Source organism: Crocuta crocuta, unplaced genomic scaffold (assembly GCF_008692635.1).
Source record: "Crocuta crocuta isolate KB4526 unplaced genomic scaffold, BGI_CrCroc_1.0 scaffold260, whole genome shotgun sequence".
NCBI lineage: Eukaryota > Metazoa > Chordata > Mammalia > Carnivora > Hyaenidae > Crocuta > Crocuta crocuta.
Window position 1 is genome coordinate 7,223,585 of NW_027527525.1, and position 20,979 is coordinate 7,244,563.

General features: G+C 35.2%; 1 protein-coding gene across 5 annotated transcripts in view; it reads right to left on the reverse strand.

Annotated features, from left to right (window-relative positions):
• Positions 1 to 20,979, reverse strand: part of MTBP (MDM2 binding protein) — a 78,412-nt gene that overhangs the window by 11,621 nt on the left and 45,812 nt on the right. For 3 of the 5 annotated variants that reach the window (XM_077764720.1, XM_077764726.1, XM_077764708.1), the window contains 4 exons: positions 15,544 to 15,705; positions 10,065 to 10,179; positions 5,866 to 6,021; positions 2,990 to 3,085 (listed from right to left, as the gene is read on the reverse strand). In XM_077764720.1, coding sequence (XP_077620846.1) covers positions 2,990 to 3,085; positions 5,866 to 6,021; positions 10,065 to 10,179; positions 15,544 to 15,705 — 529 coding nt within the window. The remainder of the gene's footprint in view (positions 1 to 2,989; positions 3,086 to 5,865; positions 6,022 to 10,064; positions 10,180 to 15,543; positions 15,706 to 20,979) is intronic. The other 2 variants (XM_077764729.1, XM_077764713.1) reach the window with 1 other exon arrangement.

The window sequence follows — 20,979 nt, forward strand, 5'->3', positions numbered from 1 at the left end:
GCATTCTCTAATTACAAAAGAAAATACCTTCTCATTTATGTTAAACAGTATTTTCCTCAGTTTAATCCTTACTTTAAGGATTTCTTTTGCTTCTGTTGATTACTGACACCACTGCGTTAAAATTTGGACAAATCATTCTTTTCTTTTTTTGGTTTCTTCCGCTGTTAGAATGAATTAAAAAAAGCTTCCCTGTACTTAGAACAGATTTTCCCCTACATTTTATGCTAGTTCTTTCCTTTCACAAATCTTCACTTTTAATTCTAAATACATCTGGGATTTATTTTCATATTTGGGGTCAATTAAGAATCATTTTAAATTAACTTATTTGTGTATGTAATCATATTTTCACTATTATCTATTGACTATTTTACTTCTTGCTCTCTGATTTGAAATTCTTCCTCTATTAGATCACATTCTGATGTGTACTTGCTTTCTTCCTTGGACTTCCTATTTAGGTTTAGTCCCACACTGTAATTATAATGGCTTTATAATAAAATTTTCTGGTTATATGATAAAATTTATTTCATTCTTTAAGTAAAAGGGAGGAGGCTTCTTACCAGATAAATTAAAGAATTATTTCATCCAAAGGTTCAAAGTTGTTAAGAATTATATTAAATATTTACATTTATTCCTGAAGAACTAATGCCTTTAGAATATGGGATCTGTGCAGAGGGAAACGAGCATGTTTCCCCTACATAATCAGCGTTGTTCTATGTCCCCTAATATAGAGTATTTGCACTTTTTCTATTCTGTATGTCTTGCAAAAATACTTCTAATATTTATGGCTTTATAGGCTATTTTGAATGAGATCTTTTTTTGGAGTGTTTAAAATTGGAAATGGTTGGTTTAGAGGTAAACTAGACTTTTACATGTTTTATCACTGGCCACTATTCAAATTCTACTACTTCTAATAATTTTTCAGGTCTCTCCTCTGCAAAACAAAAAACAAAACCAAAAATAACTTCTTATGTCTCCTTTTCAATACATATAACTCTCTTAAACCTCTTTGGTTTTCCTTATTTTAATTGATTGGCCCAAACAATGATTAAAACAGAAACATTCAGAACAATGGTTGAAAAAGAAAAAAAAAACAAAACAAAACAGTGATAGCAGTTTCTTTTTCTTGCATTTGACTTTGATGGGGAGTTTAATTTTGATGCTTGAAAATAATTGAATAGTTTACCTCTAGTGTCAAAGTTACATGCATACACTTTAAATGAAATAAATCTTATTCAAATACAGCATGGAACCTAAACTTTCCCAGAATGACATGTTGGGTGGCCATCTGTATTTTCTCAGTGTACCAACATGCTTCCAAGGTGTCTAAGCTAGGAACCCTAAAGAAATTCTTGATATCTCCTTCTTTCTCATCCCCACCATCTAATTGGCCTAAAGTTCTTTAGATAGCTTTAAGTTTGTAAATCTCCTTCCTATTTTCACTGCCTGGATAGTATTTTAGTCCTTCAAAATCTCCTGCTTGAAATACTTCAACTCAATTTATCAAAAGCCAGTGCGATTCCTTTCAATGGCACAAACCAAAGTATATACCTCATGCTTTAAAAATAAAAATAAAGGTTTTTTACTCCCCAAAAGTAAAGAGATCAACTTTCCTCCCATGTCATTAGCGACCTTCATGACTTCGTGATTTGGCCTCATTATAGAGCAATATATTTATCACTCTTACTCAGAAACAAAACTGTGGTTTCACTTCTAGAATCTGTACCTCTGCACTTCGCTTCTCTCCCAGACACTGCCTTTTGTGCCAGGTAATCTCCTATTCATTCTTTAGAATTTAGTTCAGATTTCCTCTTTGAAATACTCTCAGATTCTTCCTGGCATTTATTTCTTCCATCCACTTGGCAGACATCTGTATTTTAACACCACTTATATTCTATTAAAATTATGTGTTTTTTAATTTCTCCTCTAAAGAGTATATGCTTCTTAAGGGAAATAATTATCTTTTGTATCTTTAGCCCCTGAGTGAACAACTATCAGAAAAGTGTTTTAAAGTTTATGTGAAATAAAGATTATATTTACAAGCTGGGATGCCTGGCTGGCTCAGTCGGGTAAGCGTCCAACTTCAGCTCAGGTCATGATCTAGCAGTTCGTGGGTTCAAGCCCTGCATGACCCACACTGGGCTCTGTGCTGACAGCTCAGAGCCTGGAGCCTTTCGGTTTCTGTGTCTCCCTCTCTTTCTGCCCCACTCCCACTCATCTCTCTCTCTCACACAAAAATAAATAAACATTAAAAGAGAAATTTTTAAAAAGTTTACAAGCCAATCAAAATAGCATGCTTCAGGTGATCACTGATAAAGCTGCTTCTAAACATTAAGGTAAAATCAAGTCTTTTTCTATTCATTTATTGAAAATCAATAGAAAATAACTTTTATTCTATGCACATAAAATATTTTGCAAAATGAACCATCAAGGCTTGAGAATTTATCATAAAATAATTTATCACCAACACTCCAGTTCTTGTCCTTGTGAAAATAGTAGATGTGCACATAATGTCAGAATTTTATGCAAGAGAATCCATTGAAATTTTATTCAAACCAGTCAATTAAAATCCTATAAAAATGTATACATAATTAACATGTCACAAATGGGAACACATTTCATCTAATACTTACTGAGCAATTACAATGTAATTAGTGAACAGGGAATATTAATGTGAACAGTAGCATAAATACACATGTATAACATAGGGACCAAAATAGTTTTGATTAAAACATCTGGTAATTAAAAACAGATGTTTAAATGCTATAAAAATTGATTAATCATCACACAGCTTTTTTGTGTTTTTTTTACAATCAAATACAATTTCTTAATTTGTGTATGTACTGTTTTGTTTTATGAGGCTTTTTGATAGACTTTCTCTTTGGCTCTGTATCTCAATTTATATCATTTTTGGTACAGGTACTCTTCACACTCACATAAGAAAAGCTTCATCAGCAACACACAGAAGAGTAAGGTGTAAATAAAAACTTACTCAATTCCATGATAATGACATACTGAGGCTTTTTCAAAAGGTAAACCCTGAAGTTTCCGAGGACTAAGTTCCGGTGTCAGAACAAAAGTCTTTTCCCTAAAACAAAAAGTTTTTCATTTGTATTTAAAGTTTATTCAGTGACCAAGAGAAAGTTCAAGAAAGTACCTAAAGGAAGAAATCTGACTTCCTTCTCCATAGCTGAATCTTCTCTGGATAGAATAGAAGTAACCTCAGAAGCATAAGAAGGAAATCAAACAAAGATAAGCCTAAGTGGGTTTGTCACTTACATTTTCTGTGCCTCACGTTTCTGAAGTTATGATGTTGTTATTTACTTCACAAAATTATTTTGAGAAATGGATAAATCAAGAATGAGAAATGACTTACAGTGGAAATTTGAGAAGCTGCATTATTTCTGAAGGATTTTTTTTCCTGATGTTGTCAACTAATGTTTATGCATTTAAATTCTTTTATGCGGGGGGGGGGGGGGGAAAGGCCATTTTAATTTNAAAGTATTTACTTCCTACTGTAACACATGAGGGATCCAGATTTTTCTTTGCCTGGGAATGCAGTCATCTTGACACTTATTTAAGAGTTAGCATCCTGTTAAATACCAGAGGATACAGAGACTGCTGACTTCAATCCTGCTTCTGAAGTAGTTTTCCAATCAGCAGGTATGTGAAAACTAATCATATGGTGAGCTTACATAAAATATTCACGCCCAACCCCATCCATACGCAGATCTGCAGGGGTGTATCAAAAGCTCAGGAAGAAAAAGGTCACTGCAATTAGGTTAAGCTCTTCTGATTATTCTGAGGTGCCACTCCCACCAACCCCTGCTTCTCTGCTGAGCAGAGAAGCACTGTTGCCATGCGCAGGATCATGTTCCTGAAGCTGAGAACAGGTTAGATGGAAATGGAGAATAATGTAACGGTGGCCTTGACATAGTCAATAGAATGAAAACTTGGAAACAGTACAGGAAGGCAAGCAAGTTGTACAGTACCATGAATACATGTGCTCTCCATGAATACAATTTCCCCCCTATGGCTTTAGTAATAAAAACTGCCCATTTGCCACCAAAAATTATCCAAGGTGCTATAATGAGCATTTGAAATTATTACATTAAGATGTAAGGCATATGCTAAGTACTGAGCCCTAAAACACAGAATTTATATTCTAATGCATCCATTTAAAGTGTTCCACAAAAAGTCACACTAATTAATTGCAATGACCTCACTACTTTGATCACTCATTATTAAATGAATGATTTCCCAATATAAAACAATTTAGGCACCTAGCATTTCACTTTTTTCCTTTACCCATGGTGTCTCATTTCTTATTTCAACCCTTCAGCAACTTTATGTGTTTTGCTTTAATTTTACTCAGACCTTGTCCTTTCTAAAAGAAATGTTTCAATAAATATGTATTTTGTCAGTGTTTAATATTTCTTGGGTATACACACAGGAGGCATGCCTGTACTTTGTTTAATATTTCAACAGCCCCTTGCATAGGCAGACATTTTAATAAGAGTCCACGGGTTCTTGATTCATTGTTATGAAAGCTCATGCTTCGACTTTAACATTAATAGAGGATATAGTGGATAAAGATGTCATTCAAACACCAAGGAACTATATCAAAATTTCCTAAATAAATTGCCTGTAAATTACAAAAAAACAATAGTATATCTCCCCTACAAGTATGTCTTCCAACACAGCATTTAGAAAGACATTGTGTTCAAAAGAGCACAACCTATATAATTCAGTTTTGGCAAATCCATCTGACTTGTCACCTCACACTTAATGACTAGAAGGACAATAATCCAATAGCTAAATAGATGAAAAATGTGTATATAAGTCTTCACTTTCTTGATTCCCATGAAAAAGATTATCAATCACTCAAAGTTATGAGAAAAAAAATCACAATTTTTACATCGCTAGGATCATTAAGTCATTAAGACCCAGGATTATTACAATCCTCAAGTTTTCAAAGTTTTGCGCGTGCTCTCTCTCTCTCTCTCTCCCCCTCACTCTCTCCCTCCCTTCCTCTCCTGAACATGTACATGAAGGCATTAAGCTACAGAATTATTTGTGAGCTATAACTACCTTCAAATAAATCCCTTCCAAAATTTACCTTTAAAATAGATATTTGCCAAAACAAGTTTTGTAAAAGTGATTAAAATGATCTATAATTTTAAGGTCCTCTGGGAGGTTTTCAAAATAATATATTAACATTAAAAAGAAATTGGGATGGTGAAAAAATGATTCGAATATCATGGGTAACTAACATCACAATTTTACCTATAATTAAGTCAACTTTAGCAACATCTAGTATTACATATAACTAGTAACTTAGTGGAAGTTGTCTTGGAAGTCAAATTAGTTATAAACTATTCATAATAGACACTGAGTTCTTACTCAGTAATATTACAGTTTCAGAAACATTTTTACTATACTTTTCCATTCTCTTCAGTTGAAAGGCTGTGTGTTTTGCTAATATTAGGCATGATCGACAATGTCATGACAGGTAATGCCAAAATCGAAACTAGAGAGTAATGCAGTAGAAAGAATTAAAAAAGTTTTACAAGTCAAATTATAATTCTTTCTTAAGTATTTCCCTTTGTATATAAAGTAGAAGCTACTGACTTCTATAGGGAATACACAGAGGTTGCTTTCTTATTTTCCTTATATTCAATACCACAAAACAGTAGGACATTGGCTAAGGTAAAATGTGAGATTAAGTCCAACTGATAAACACTGGGATCATCCTTGAGAATTTTGCCTAAGCAACAGAGGGCATCAATTAACTAAAAAAATGAGATGTAATGTGCTTTACAAATTACTTTTAACAAGTTAACGGGCAATTATAATTTTATAACTTACCCCTTTTGAATCTGTAAAGGTTGAAGATCTCCAATTGGTAATCCATCTGAAGTAAAGAATTTCAGCAACTCCTTGGCGTCCAATAACGTGATTGAATCCCGTGGACCCTCTTTGTGGCCCAGCAACTGTTCAGATGAACGAGGTAATGAACCAGTTCTGGGAAAATAATGGTATATAGATTAATTAAAAAAGGATTAGAATTCACCATAGTCAGGAAAAGGTGGTATGAGCAGAAACCAGAACAAGAAAGAAAACTAAAGAACTATATATATTTAGGAGAGAAAATAACATAAAATCTTTGTGAATCATTTAGTATAAAAGTATATTTTTAAAAACCTGAAGGTCACAGTGAAACTTGCAGTTACCACAGCAATAATGACACTACTTAATTAAATAAACATAATTCTTTTTTCATGATTATTTAAGAGTATGAAGTTAACCAATTCTATAAAATTTAAATCAAAATGTTTTTGTATGTTTTGAAACCCCATAATCTCATAATGTTTAATGCTATAGACCGAGTGTTCCAATTTTCTATGAACTTGCAAGATTACTTAAAGTACAGCCATGAAATGAGACAGTAATCAGAAGTCTCTCCAAGGTTTCTCCTAGCCGTGATTATAACAGTATGAATAAGCACTGAGTCATTATTATAACAGAAACATATACAGGAGTTTATACTTCTCAAACTACTTTACATACAGTATGTTCTTAATCCTCACAAATTTCCTTGACAAAGATAGGATAGGTCTTATCTTAAAATGAAGTTAACACCTGAAAATAAGTACTTTCTAAAGTGAAAGTCAGTATGCCAAGCCCAGAAAGCAATCATTATAACTATTTTTCAGATAAACGTACTAACACACATTGATTTGCATTAGAAGCCATAAGCCCAGGGTGACCCAACCGTTTAAAGTGACAGTCAGAACTATAGTGACTCTGAATTAGGTATTATTTCCACTCTGTCACTCTGCAAAGAACCTAAAAAACTCACAGGAAGTTTAAAAACTAGAAAAAGGAAAATACTTTAGTTTCAGAGGATGCTAATGGTTTTACCAAGCACTGCCACAAATCATGCTATTTTTCTGTCACCAAAGTGTCAATCTTTTAATATCTGCACAGAAAATTAATTTCCTGAATTTATATTAATTCAACTATTCCCTGGTTATTTTATTACTCCAATCCAGCATTTTTATTGGTGATTATATGATTAAAATGTTGACATTATGGTTTTAGATTCCTATTTCTATACATTAAAGATCAATAATCTACTAATAATGCCCCTCTCCCCCTCCTATCCCTTATATTTTAAATTGAAAATACAAATCTAATAAAAAGAGTCAAACAAGAAAACACTCAAATATTTACTCTAAACTTCATTCTCCAGAAGAGCAGGAACTACATCATGAGTTTAATTTAATTTCTATATAGCTATTCTGTAACAGTGACTCACAAAGGTTTCTTAATGAATATTACACCCAGTCATTTTACAGGCTAGATGCAATGGTGACATGTATAATTTGCATTTATATAGAGCCCTGGACACAAGGATATCAAAGCAATTTAAAAACAAATTTTCAGTTTGTTTTTTTTTTATTTTGAGAGAGTGCGCACGTGCACACGCGCGCGCACACACACACACTAGTGGGGGGAGGGACACAGATAGAGGGAGAGAGAGAGAATCGCAACCAGGCTCCATACTGTCAGCACAGAGCCCTATGTGGAGCTCAATCCCATGAACCATGAGTTCATGACCTGAGCCAAAATCAAGAGCCACATGTTCAACCAACTGAACCACTTAAGTGTCCCTCAAGGCAATTTAAAAGTCCAGTTTATGATAAATTACACCACTAAGATATAGCTAAAATATATACAGGATAGGTCTTAGGTTAAAATAAGTAAATAAATAAATAATAGCACTTTATTTTGTTCAGTATTTTCAAGGTTACAAAGTATCTTTTCATACATTATCTCATTAAACATTGACAACTTTGAAGTAGAACTGGGATTGTTATCCCCATCTTAAAGATGAGGCAACAAAGTCACACAACAGGTGAGTTCGTCTAATACCAAATTCTTATGACTTCTGAATTTCACTATGGAATGAATATTCCTTAATGCTCCAGTGAAGCCTCTTTTAACAAAATATAAATCTGAATACCTGGAATGTAACTTTTGTTATTAATCAAGAATTTGATTATGAATACTCATAAGTATTCAAGAAATGACTTTGTAAATATCATTGTGAGATACTAAAAAGAGCTCACTGATGATAATGTATAGACTCATAATCACTGCTTGTAATTTAGTATACAGGTATGCCTTGAATAGGAGAAAGGAGGTGAAGACAGTGAAAGGAGATAGACACACCAATGTAAAATGAGCTATAAAAGGTGCAATGAAACAAGTTTCATAAAGGAAGTAATGATAAAGTCCTTGGGTGTTTAATGAAGAAAGAGAACACTGAGTTGCAACATTTATGAAAGACTTAAGGGAAAGGTGATTTTTGATCTAGACCTTGAATGACAAACAAGCTTCTAGTTCAAGATGATGGTGCATTAAACATACATATTAATCTCCCCACTCAAAACAAAGGGAAACCACAATGATGAAGTGCCAGGCACTAGATTCATAAGAAGGTTGAGAAATGAAAGATGAAAAAAATGGTGGAATGAACAAACAAAAAGAATAAACTAGAGGCAAGCATGTAAATGAGAGCTACAGAGAAGTCTACAAAAAAACATACAATCTGTCTTCCTCCCATCCCACAAAGCCATGGTGAGACTCTACACTTGGGCTGAGTGACAATGGGCAGAAATCAGGCAATGTATTTTAAGAATCCTACCAGAACAGTTGTTCAAGTATCACCGTCTCACACCTCCCCTTCCCCTTGCCATTTTATCTCCAAGTGAAAAACAGAAATCATTCTCTCTGAAGATTCAGAACTGTGTCTGTCCCAGGCTCAGTGGCAATGCCCCTAGAATAAAGTCCCATTATTTCAGTGCTGAGTCAAGGACCAAGGCTGCCTACCTTTTGATACCCCCACAGATGTCCTAAAGTGAAGTCTACCAGGTATGCTCCACTCCGCACCTTCCCACCCTCAACATTCAGGTGAGAGTAGGCAAGGAAGACGTCTATATATAGAGAGAAAAAATAAAGACCAACTACCTATATAAAGCAGCTTGGTATAAATTCCAAGCTAGAGACAACCAAGGGCCATCAGACAGGAAAGGATAAGCATAAGAAAAAAACACCAGAGGAACAAATAGAACAGATCCAAAGGATAATGAGATATCCAAGGAACAGATAAAACAAGTTAAAAGAAGATTCCAATGAACATGCTGTTAGTATCTCCTGAATTCTCATTATTAATAAAAGAAGAGGTTACTAATGAAAAAAATGGAGTTGAGAACAAAAAAGATTTATTAGGAATTTAAAACAGGACTATCAAAAAAAAAAAAAAAGATGAAATGTTAAACACTTTGACCTACTACAATGACCTCTGCCCATCCCCTCGCTCTACAAAATCTCTGGATTAAGGTCCAGGCTTCGTGGAGAATAGCTGCAAAGCGCTGGCGTGTCATCAGCCCAAAACCCTGTCAGTGAGTTATGCTGAATAAAACTCCGTGTAGAAGGTATGAAGTGGCTTGATTTGTTTTTCCATCTCAAAGTGCCTTCTCAGTTTGGAGGATACTTTACTGTCTCTTCTCTACTTTTTAACACCCAAGTGGTCTGCAAAGGCATCCACTAAAATGTGAACTATGATTATGTACACCCAGAAAGTACGAGAAGGTGGGGAAGAACAGTCCTTTCTCAACATCCTACTCTGTAACGCTCTTATCTACCTACCTACTTACAGGATCCATAGATTTCCTTCTTTTAAACACTTTTATTTATTTTTTGAGAGATAGAGAGAGACACGGTATAAGCAGAGGAGAGAGGCAGAGAGACGGAGACACAGAATCTGAAGCAGGCTCCAGGCTCTGAGCTGTCAGCACAGAACCCAATGCGAGGCTTTACCCACAAACCGTGAATCACGATCTGAGCTGAAGTCAGCTGCTTAACCAACTGAGCCACCCAGATACCCCTGCAAATATTTCCTTTTAATAAAACTAGAAACTGCCTGTATTTCATAAACACTAAACTTAAGGGTTAAGAAAAAAATGTTCATTACAAATACTGAGCTATTTAAATATTACCTCATTTTTTGTTTAGCTTTTTCAAAACTTTCCAAATTTTGAAGAACATGCCTTTCTGGCCATTCCATGGGATTGGTTTCCATTAGACTTGAAGAACTAGGTTCCCCTGAAGTGTCTAAAGTGAAAGAAACATACATAAGTACTGAAAATGATTAACATACTAAATTTTGCAATGTAAAGATGCATACATGTAGATCCATCCATCCATCCATGTGCATGTGTACATGTATCTACAAAGCCATGTAGGATTAATTGTACAGGATTTACCCCAGCATTCATTAAGAATATCTCTCATGGCCCAAGCTGTGCAAAATGCCATTGAAAAGTTTTTTGGAAATGAAAAAAAAAAAAAAAAAATCACTGTTAAGCTTTGCTTACTTTATGGTTTCCTCAGAAGAAAAGTTATGTACTAGGGGCACCTGGGTGGCTCAGTCGGTTGACATCAACTCTTGCTTGGTCTCAGGTCATGATCCACAAACTCCTGGGTTTGTGCCCTGCATCGGGCTCTGTGCTGGAAGGGCAGAGCCTGCTTGGGATTCTCTGTCTCCCTCTCCCTCTGTCCTTCCCCACTCACCCATGTCTCTGTCTCTCCCAAAATAAATAAATTAAAAAAAAAAAAAGAAACAAACAAAAAAGGTATGCCCTAGAATTCAGAAAATGAGGGCTCCTGTGAATAAAAGCATAATTTTGCTATTTGTGTGTGTGTGTGTGTGTGTGTGTGTGTGTGTGTGAAACTAGTTCTAAATGAAAAGGAGGCAACTCAGTGGAGAATATATTGGATATACTATGTGATTTCATGCCAGAAACAGGAATTAGCAGCATTATTTGGAAAGTTTCATATCTTAAAAAGCGATTACTTCATTCTCAAAAGTATGATAATATGATAAATAACATATGATATTCCCAGATAAAGGTTACCTTAGAAAGAATTCTCACTTATCCATTAATGTAAGACACCTTAACATATACATCTTCAAGTAAATCGCTGATATTAAGTGTTATTTCACTACTAATAAAATATTTTATGTAAGAATGTTTATCTTTCTAGCTAGTATGCTACAATGAACAAACACAGAGATTGCTAATAACATCGCGATTCTCATCAAAAACCTAAAGGGACAGCTTCCGTTCACATTATAAATTATTAGTATATCCAAACTATTTAACACTGGCAAAATTACTAACTGCACTACTTTTGGGATTCCAAAACTATCTTGATTTTAAAATTGAACTATTACACACTGTTCTAATAAGTTAACTAAAAACTACTGGACATCAATTGTCCATCAACTCTGACAAAAATACTCATTTTATACTTTGGGGGGTTCTTACAAAATGATGATTTGGTAAAGGAATTTTTACACAAGAAAGAAAAAAAAATAAACATAAATAAAAATAGAAGTCAACTACATGCCATTTTCCCTTTATTCATTAAGCAATTTAACCTTGAACATTTTAAAATATCTTTAATTACTACACTGGATTGCCCCCACCAAACACCATCCAAATGTACCACTTCTCATTTCTTAAACAAGGGTAATGTAATACTATTTTATACAGCAGTTTTATAATGAAATAATCTACTTTTTAATGTTGATATGGTTTTCCACTAAAAGTATAAAGAAAATATCATTAGCAAATCTGATATTTACATGCTGAGTTCACAAAAGAATACAAGAATGTTAAATAAAAGTAAACATTAGTGTTCCTAAATATTACAATATAATTCATTGTTAACTTCCAGCTACACAATTTACATAAATATAAATGACATAGAATAAACAAACATCCGGATGTTCTTTTGAGGAATAACTTAAGTCAGTTCTTACAGTAAAATAAGACACAATATTTTATCTTTGTGGCAGTCAGGACGCCAGGCCATGCTAACAACCGAAGATCACAAAAAGGGCCTGTGAGAAACCAAGAACACTGCTTTTTTTAAAAAAGTGTTTTACGTTACAGGAGAAACAAATAAATGAAAGTTGATACTATATGGAAATTAGGGATTCAAAACCTGCCCTGCAGAAATCACAGCAAACAAAAAGGAAGGAATACTGCAAATGATAATCTGTGGAGAGTAATATAGGCCATTATAACCTTACATACATAAATATGAATAAATCACAAAGAAAAGGTTACACTGTAATTGGCATATTCTGTTTAAATAAAGCAAGAATTACAAACGCATACGAGAAGATTTTTAATAAATATTTAAAATAATGAAACTGTGATCTTCTAAAATTACCTAGAAAACCCATTTTTGCAGTGTGTTTATGTGCCCCAATGGTTTGAGGTAAAGGAGACAGTTACTCCATTTTGGAGTTCAGATATCACATTTGGCATTATAAAAGTTTTTAGCAACTCTGTGGCAATGAGTGTATAAACTGGTTTTCATTCGTTATACATGTTAGATAGAGATTTTACCAGAGAAAGAAAGAAAGAAAAGAAAAAGAAAAAGAAAGCAGATCAATAACTCTAATGATTGTCAATAATTCCTAATGAGTGAGATTGTTAAATAATGGGTCAGAATATGAAACATGATTGACTGTATTGCTTCTTTTGCCATGTAATTCCTATGTAGATGTATTTATTGAAAAAGCTACAAAGAATGTTAAAAATCAAAATTTCATTCTTAGGAGTCATGTTCAAATGTGTAACCTGTCAAATTTCAGTTCAGGCTCTAAAAATATCTTCAAGGTTTCTTTCATTTGTTCGACATTATTTGGGAAGGAGTGAACGCCTACATGCCAAGTACTGTACTGGGCTCTAGGGTCTTGGAGGAAGTAAGTAGGCACACTCATTATTCTCAAAGAACATATGGTTCAGAGTGAAGACAGTTAACAAATAATTATATATATAATATATAACTTAAAATGTTAAGAAATAATTTACAGAAAGATATAGAAAATGGTAAAAGAGGAATCAATTTAAAGTGAGGAAGGTCAGGGAAAACCTCTTTCAGGCAGTTAGCATTTAAGTCAAAACCTGAAGATTTCATTGTTTCTCATTGCCATGTAGTATTCCATGGTATAGATAAACCACATCTTCTTGATCCATTCATCTGGTGATGGACACTTAGGCTCTTTGCATGTTNAAAATATTCCAGAAAGAGGATACTGCACTTGTACAGTCCCAGAGATGGAAGGGGATGTGTCAAACTCCAGGGACGGAAAGGCTCTGTGGACAGCACGTAGGCCCTTTCTAAGCTATGTTAAGGACGACATGTTTTATACACTATGGAAAGTAATGGCAGAGATTTGAGCCAAGGAGTGATACAATCTGATTTACATTTTAAGATGAGCACCCCTGTAACTCAGTGTGTTAATAGTGTCCTAGAACTTGACTTTGTATGGGTTATTAGAAGATACATTTCCTTACTTACAGAAAAACTCTTGCAATGATTTCAGCCCTCCCTACCTTCCCACGGTTATCTCCTGTACAAATCTGAGTATGCCAGCTTCTGTCCTGGCCCCAGCTTGTCCTTAGCTCCATGATTCTGGGTATATTACTTCTTCTCCCTGGAAAATCCTATCTTCTCTGTTCTATCTCAAGCCCACGCATCACTCAAGACCTACATCAAAGTCCCTTGGTTCCTAACAAAGTGCTCTGTGACTATCCTACCTTCCTTATATTATTCCTTTCCTCTAAACTCGCATTCATTTATTTAAAAACAAATATATAGCATTTCATACCAGGCAACTTTCTAAGCAATTTATAAATAATTCATTTAATCCTCATAACAACCTCTGTCATCTCCTATTTAAAGGTTTAAAAAAACCCTGAGGCTTAGAGAGGTTAGAAAACCTGCCCAAAGTCATATAGCAAGTAAGCTGCAGAGCGGGCATTCGACCTTGTTAGTCTGCTCCGGAGCCCATGCTGCAAGCAAGAAGCGGTGTCTCTTTATCAAACACATCCCCCATTTACAAGTAACCTTACACTGTCTCCAACGTCTTTGACATGACTCTCCACTACTACTGAACTTTGTGACTGATACAGAATGATGATGATGATAACACAAATAGCAGCTCACAGGTTTTTGGCATCTATTATGCTCTTATGCATCAACTCGTCGAATCCTCACGATAACCCTCGTAAGTGTAATATTAAGCCCATTTTAAACACGAGGAAACAGAGGCATGGAGACGTGGAATAACTGCCCAAAGACATTCAGCTACCAAGAGATAAAACTCATATCTGAGCCCTGACACCCTAGCTTTGGGGCCTGGGCTCTTGAAATGGCACAGCATGCTGTATTAACATTTTGCTTTTGAAACAGATCATAAGCCATAAAGTCAAGGATCCAAATTTTTACTTCTTTGTGTACCTTTATGGTGGCGAACACAGAAAAGGCATTCAACAAGCATTACTGTTAACTTGATTCTTTGGTCATTTTCTTTTTTTTTTAATTTTTTTAACGTTTTATCTATTTCTGAGAGAGAGAGAAGACAGCGTGAGCAGGGGAAGGTCCGAAAGAGAGGGAGCTACAGAATCTGAAACAGGCTTCAGGCTCTGAGCTAGCTGTCAGCACAGAGCCCGCTGTGGGGCTCGAACCCACAAACCGTGAGATCATGACCTGAGCTGAAGTCGGACACTTAACCGACTGAGCACCCAGGCGCCCCATGGTCATTTTCTTATTGACCTATGGAATAAAAAGGATTCTCATGGAATAAAAACAAAAAAATTATCCCAGACATTTAAAATGCTACACAATCACCAAATGCTTTCTTCTCAGATCTTGTAAAGTTTTACTCCATTCAAATTCATCACAAGAATAGGAACCAGGAAAATAAGAAAAAATGCAAATAAATATAGAAATGATATCCTGGTCCTTCAGTGAAGTTTAGTGACTGTTCCTGCTATAATGATGGCAAATGTGGAACATCTTACTGTCAACAGTTTTAATTACAGTAAACTTACTGTGTAGGTCCTACTATTCTTATCTTATAAAAACATAACTTAATAGAAATCTACCTTTCTACCAGCTTCGTAAAAGCAATAAGAGGAATCACCGCAAAATGCTTCTCCCTCTGCTCACTGCTTAACGAAAGGAGTGACTGCAATGCTGGGGTGGCTCAGTCAGTTAAACGTCTGACTCTTATCCTGGCTCAGGTCATGATCTCACCATTTATAAGATCAAGTCCCGCGTCAGGCTCTGCACTGATGGCATGGAACCTGCTTGGGATTCTTTCTTCCCCGCCACCCCCCACTCCTCCCTTGCTCGTTCCACATGTATGCATGTGCTCTTTCTCTCTCAAATAAACTTAAAAAAAAAAAAGGAATGATCAGAAACCTTTTAATATTCAAATGACAAGAAATAGTTCATCCCATATACACACATACTTGACTATGCAAATATACATGACTAAATTTATAAGATACATCTTGATTTTATCAACATTTTTAGTTGTAATAATAAATCACTATACTAAATGCCAAACATACAAAAAGAACTAATATTTAAACAAAAAAAAATACTTACCATTTGACATATCGGAGGTTTTAATTTTGTCTGTCTTTACTGAGATTGTTTTAGGAAGAATAGCATCAAAATGATCTACAAAGTGTTCCCTCGTGAGTATTAACAGATTTTTGAGCTCATCAAAAGAAGCTACTTCAGGCTGCTTTGCCAACTTTCTTCGTTCTGTAAGACAACAAAACAATATAATTAACCATATAACTATTATTTTAAAGCCTCTCTAGAAGCACATCTACTACTCTTTCATGGGAAATATTTTCAAAAGTGAAACAGCTGAATTTCTGCAGCAAATCAACATTCCTATGTTTAGGCCTATTTTCCTTTTAATCCCATTTGTAGGTAATGATAGAATTTCCAGTTATGTGAGATGAACAAAAACAGAATAATCTGCTAACACCACGAAGTAATAAATGGTAAACACAAGTACACAAGTTTTCAGAATATACTGTGGACCATTAAGGATGTTGGTGTTTATGTGAAAATAAAACTTGTATGACTTTCAGTAACATGTGGTCACTTGGCCAATTCCATCTATTTCTTCTCCTTCCTAAAACCTAAGTCCACAGCAAAGGAATTAAAAAAAGGACAACAAAAGAAGAAACAACTAATAATGACAGTTTTCAAAATTCTGGAAGAAAAGACAATGGTGGGATGGTAACTGAGTTGGTACAGGAGAGAAGGGTCCACTGGGTGCCTGCAAAAGCACTACTATGTGGTATTAGAAGATGACGGTGAGACCCAGGCTAAACTAGGACTGGACACACGGATGTTTAAAAAAGGAGCAGATGGAACTAAATAAAGGTCTTCACCCCACCCCCCAGCCCTCACAGCCAGGAGGCTGTTCTCATTTTGTGGGGAGGAAGCTGAGAAGGAGTCCCAGACTACTGGTGTCATCAGGCACACCGAAAGGTAGCACTGAAGCTGAGGTTAAAACTGGGGGATTAAATAGAGGTCTAAATACTGAAAGGCCCAACTCCAAGCCCTGTAGCCAGAAAACTAGCAGGCATAAATGCTTCCCAAGAAAGAAGAAAGGATTCCCTTTTGAAACACTGAATGCCTCCAGAGAAAAGAGCCTTGTCCTGAAATTGAGGCAGAGGTAGGGAGAGGCTCTCACAACCAAAATGATGACTTGCCACTCCACCTCTCTATACTACAGCTTGCCGGACAGTCTATGAGAGCAAGGTATACACAGCTTCCCATTTAAAACAGGACAGACAGAAAAGAGTCAGTAGACATTTAAGGAAAGGTGTTGAGGAGAGAGGATTCTGCATCTCCACACTCTTATGTTTACACATGTTAAGACTTTGATTCAGTAACACTTCTAGCTTCCCTCCTCCCACCCGTCACTCATTGAGCTAGTCTGGAGAAGAAACAAGCATTCACTGATCAGATCCTTCTCCCCAATCTTCCTCTGAGCTGGCAGGTCCTCAGGACATATGCTGTCTGCAATGTGGTAAGGGTCCTGCCCCCACAGGGTTGGTCATCAGCTGCCTAGCTCTTCATTCAAGAGGGGGAAATTCAATTCTGGGTACCCACCTGGCCATAGATCTAAAACGTCATATCCTTCAATTCAACTTGTACCTGTTATTTATCTCCATCTGTGTGTTTTTAAGTTTATTTCTCAACTGGTTCCAATTTTGGGTGGGAAAGGAAGTTTATTTATTGGGACACTCAAAGAGGAAAAACTCTAAGATAAAAAAGAGACTAAAGCAAGCAGAGAGGAATAAGAAGCCCAGCAGGAAAAAACAAACAAAAAATATTGTAGAGAACAAAAGAAAGCTTGTTATAATTAATATTCTCATAGAAACAATCAGACATGACAGCCACAAAACAAGTACAGGATGTTTTCATAAAGGAACAGTTGATGAACACAAAAAAGACTTTTGAAAATTAAGTAAATGAGAACTCAAATTTTAAACATACCATGAAAGGGCTTAATATAAAATGCAAGATATTGTCCAGAAACTAGAACAAAAAGAAAACAGTATGGAAATAGGAAAGAAAATTAGGTATTCTGTCCAGAAAAACCAACAGATAATAATTAATAGAAATTCTAGAAAGAACAAAAAAGAGAAAAGGAAAGAAAATAAATTCTTAGAGAGATAAAAATTTTCAGACTTAAGAATACGAGTCTGCTATTGAAATGGCTCATCAAATGGACAACTTAATAAATTGGGCACAGAGGAAGAGGATAGCGAATGCATACACACTATGATTCAGAGTAAAAAGATGAACCTTCTGGAGATAGGGATTCAGGAATGGGGTAAAAACGAATAAACCAGAAATAAAGCACTACAAAGGATAAGAATAAGTATTAGATTTCTCAATAGGAACACAGCCACATAGAAGACAATAAAGTAATATCTTCGAAATTATGAAGGTAGATGGTTTTCAACCTAATAGTCTTTATGACTTGTCAGTCAAGATATTTTCAGATAGGCAACAGCTTAAAAAAAAAATATGACCCATGAACTTTTATTCAACTAGTTAATGAAAGACAGTCACCAACCAAAGGGAGTAATCCAAGAAGAAGGAAGACAAGGGATCTGGAAAAAAGGAGACTCCAAAAGGAGAGAAGAAGAAAAGAGAAGTCTCCCAGATGTCAGGAGGTCTAAGAAGCAACCTGTCCACAACAGAGCAAAACAGTAAACACTCTAGGAAAAAAAAAAAAAAAAAAAAAAAAAAAAAAANGAACATATAACAAATTTATTAAGTGGGCAGAAAAATGTTGGAGCCTCTGGAAAAATAATATTTTGCCTGTAAGGAAGAATGGGCAAATTAAAAATGATCATCCACACCATAAGAAAAACAAAGATTATACAAGAGAGGTGACTACCATCATATATTGCAAGACTCAGTGGTACACTTATTTATATAGCGATAATAATGTTAAAACTAACCACTGACCAAAATTCAGGACTTCACTGTAAAGGGTGGAAAGAGAAAGTGAAGGTAATATGAAAAAGCTAAGTCTTTATCTTCCGTGTTAGATGCTAAGATGATGTCTGAAACTGGCAAATCAAAAACTAACATACATGTATTATTTACAAAGTTAGAGGAAATGTTAGGAAAACCATTTAGCAGAGCTGAGCTGAGGGTAGCTGCCGAGAGACAAAGACTGAAAGATAGGGAGGAGAAGGCAGAGTATTGCTGGTTTCTACATGAAGTTTTTCAACACCATTTGCATTTTAAATTATACCCATATACCCACTTTTATCAAAACATTACATTTTTTTAAAAGTTTATTTATTTTGAAAGAGAGGTTGAGTGGGGAAGGGGCACAGAGAGAGGGAGACAGAGAATTCCAAGCAGGCTCTGTGCTATCAGTGAAGAGCCTAATGCAGCGCTCAATCTCCTGAACCAATGAGATCATGACCTGAGCCAAAATCAAAAGCTGGACACTTAACTGACTGAGCCACCCAGGTGCCCCCAAAATATTACATTTTTAAAACGCTTCTGAACTAATAGCATTTTCTTCTATAATAGTAAATTCTAAGTTCATAGAGAATTAAATTCAACATTTATGGAGTATATACTGTCTACAAAGCACTGTGCTGCTCTTGGACACAGAGGATTAAAGTCCAGAACACTATTACCACATGAGGTCGATACATAAATAATACATAAATAATGTACGAGAGTAGGCTGAGGAGTAGCCAATCTAGAGATTCTATTTTAGAACATCAGCTTCACAATAATGTCTCTGCAAAATCTTATCTTACCAATGCAGATATTGGTAGGATCATTCCAGTTACGATCCAAGGTAAGTAATACATGGTTTTTGTGCTCAAGAACATTAGTAATGGTAAAGAAAGAGTATAAAGTATGCTGCTGTTATTACAACTTCTTAGTGAGAAATAAAAAGTTTCATTGCTTTTTATTTTCTGGACAATCTGCTGGGAGTCATTCTAAAATAAAAAGTTATCAGTGGTTTGTCTTAATCTGAAAGATGCACAATAGGTAATATGCTTCAGAATTTAGCTCTATATTTTTATTAACATTAAAAATAAACTTAAATCATGGACCTGACCCATGCTTATTAAAACAGTCAATTACATTACAACATCGGGCTATCATGAGAGCAGGGGAGGACTTCCTCCTGGCCTTGAGGGCTGAGAAAGAGAAAGAGGGAACAGATAAAGTTTAATAGGGATTATGAGCAGCATAATTTACCTAGGCAAAAAAATCTCTGCACAAATGTGTTTGCACAGAAGTGGCAAAAGTTTTGGAAGAAAAATATTGGACTGAAGCCTAAAAATGAATCAGCAAAAGAACAAATATCATATATTTGCATGTATAGGAGGATTAGGAGGAACTTAATGGAGGACCATGGGGGAGAAGAAGGGGGGAAATGGTGGGGGAGAGGGAGAGAGGCAAACCATGAGAGACTCTTGAATGCTGAGAACAAACTGAGGNTAGCAATAACTTAGGATTTATTAAAGAAAAAATATAGACCAGAATATTCAAAAGTACCAGAGACTGAGTGTTAATCAGGTTTCTACTAGGTCCTATAAATTTAAAAAAGATGTGAGTAACTCAGAGTAGTGACCGCAGTACTGGAACAAAATGACAAGACTGCTTCTGTTTTGGCATTTGTCTTGTATCATACTGAACAATCTTATTTAAAAAGTGCCCAGCGTTCTTAAACCTTTTCTTTAAAAATCAGTGAAATAAGATATTTAATACTTCCCAAAGCAAGAAGTTATAAACTACAAAAAATCAAGTAAAAATGAATTATAAGATTATAAATATTCTATTAGTACTACGTATAATTTTTAAAAATAAATAAAATTACTGAAGGAATTATTCTGAAAAATTAAACCATAACAGAACCTTTATTTGATCTTTACTGTATAAAACAAAGTGTCTCAATAATGCATGTGTAGTTTTACACAAACTCTCACGGCGGTTCTGACGCAGTACTAACCAGAGAAAAGTGAGGAGATAATAAGTCTGCTGTCTTGTTGATCATTTTGAAAAAACCTTCTTGAACAACTTTTTGTTTTTCAGCAAGGCTATAACCTTTGTATTGATACTGAATTGTTGATTTTTTTTCCCAAAGAAAGCTGCTCCTATTACGCTAGTTTTCACCATGTGTAAATTATAAACTATATTTATATTTCACTTCTTTGAAAGTCACTGAAATACACTCAGACATTCTTACATTAGAAACTTGGTTTTGCGGTCATTTTCTTGTCTTTTGACAAGATACAGGAAATTTGAACAGATGCAGCTTTACCCCAAACTTTTAATCCAGTATTGACTCTCTGGGTAGAGGAGAGATTGGTTCAGCAAGTGTTTCCCTCATAAATTAACTGGATCACTAATGTTCATCAAGATTTCATGCTTTGGATTGCAAATTGGTCACTTCCTGGATATGCCCTGAGTTGGTGTCTCTAGCAGCTACTAGCTGCGTGGCTTCCTTAAGCTTGTGTTTCA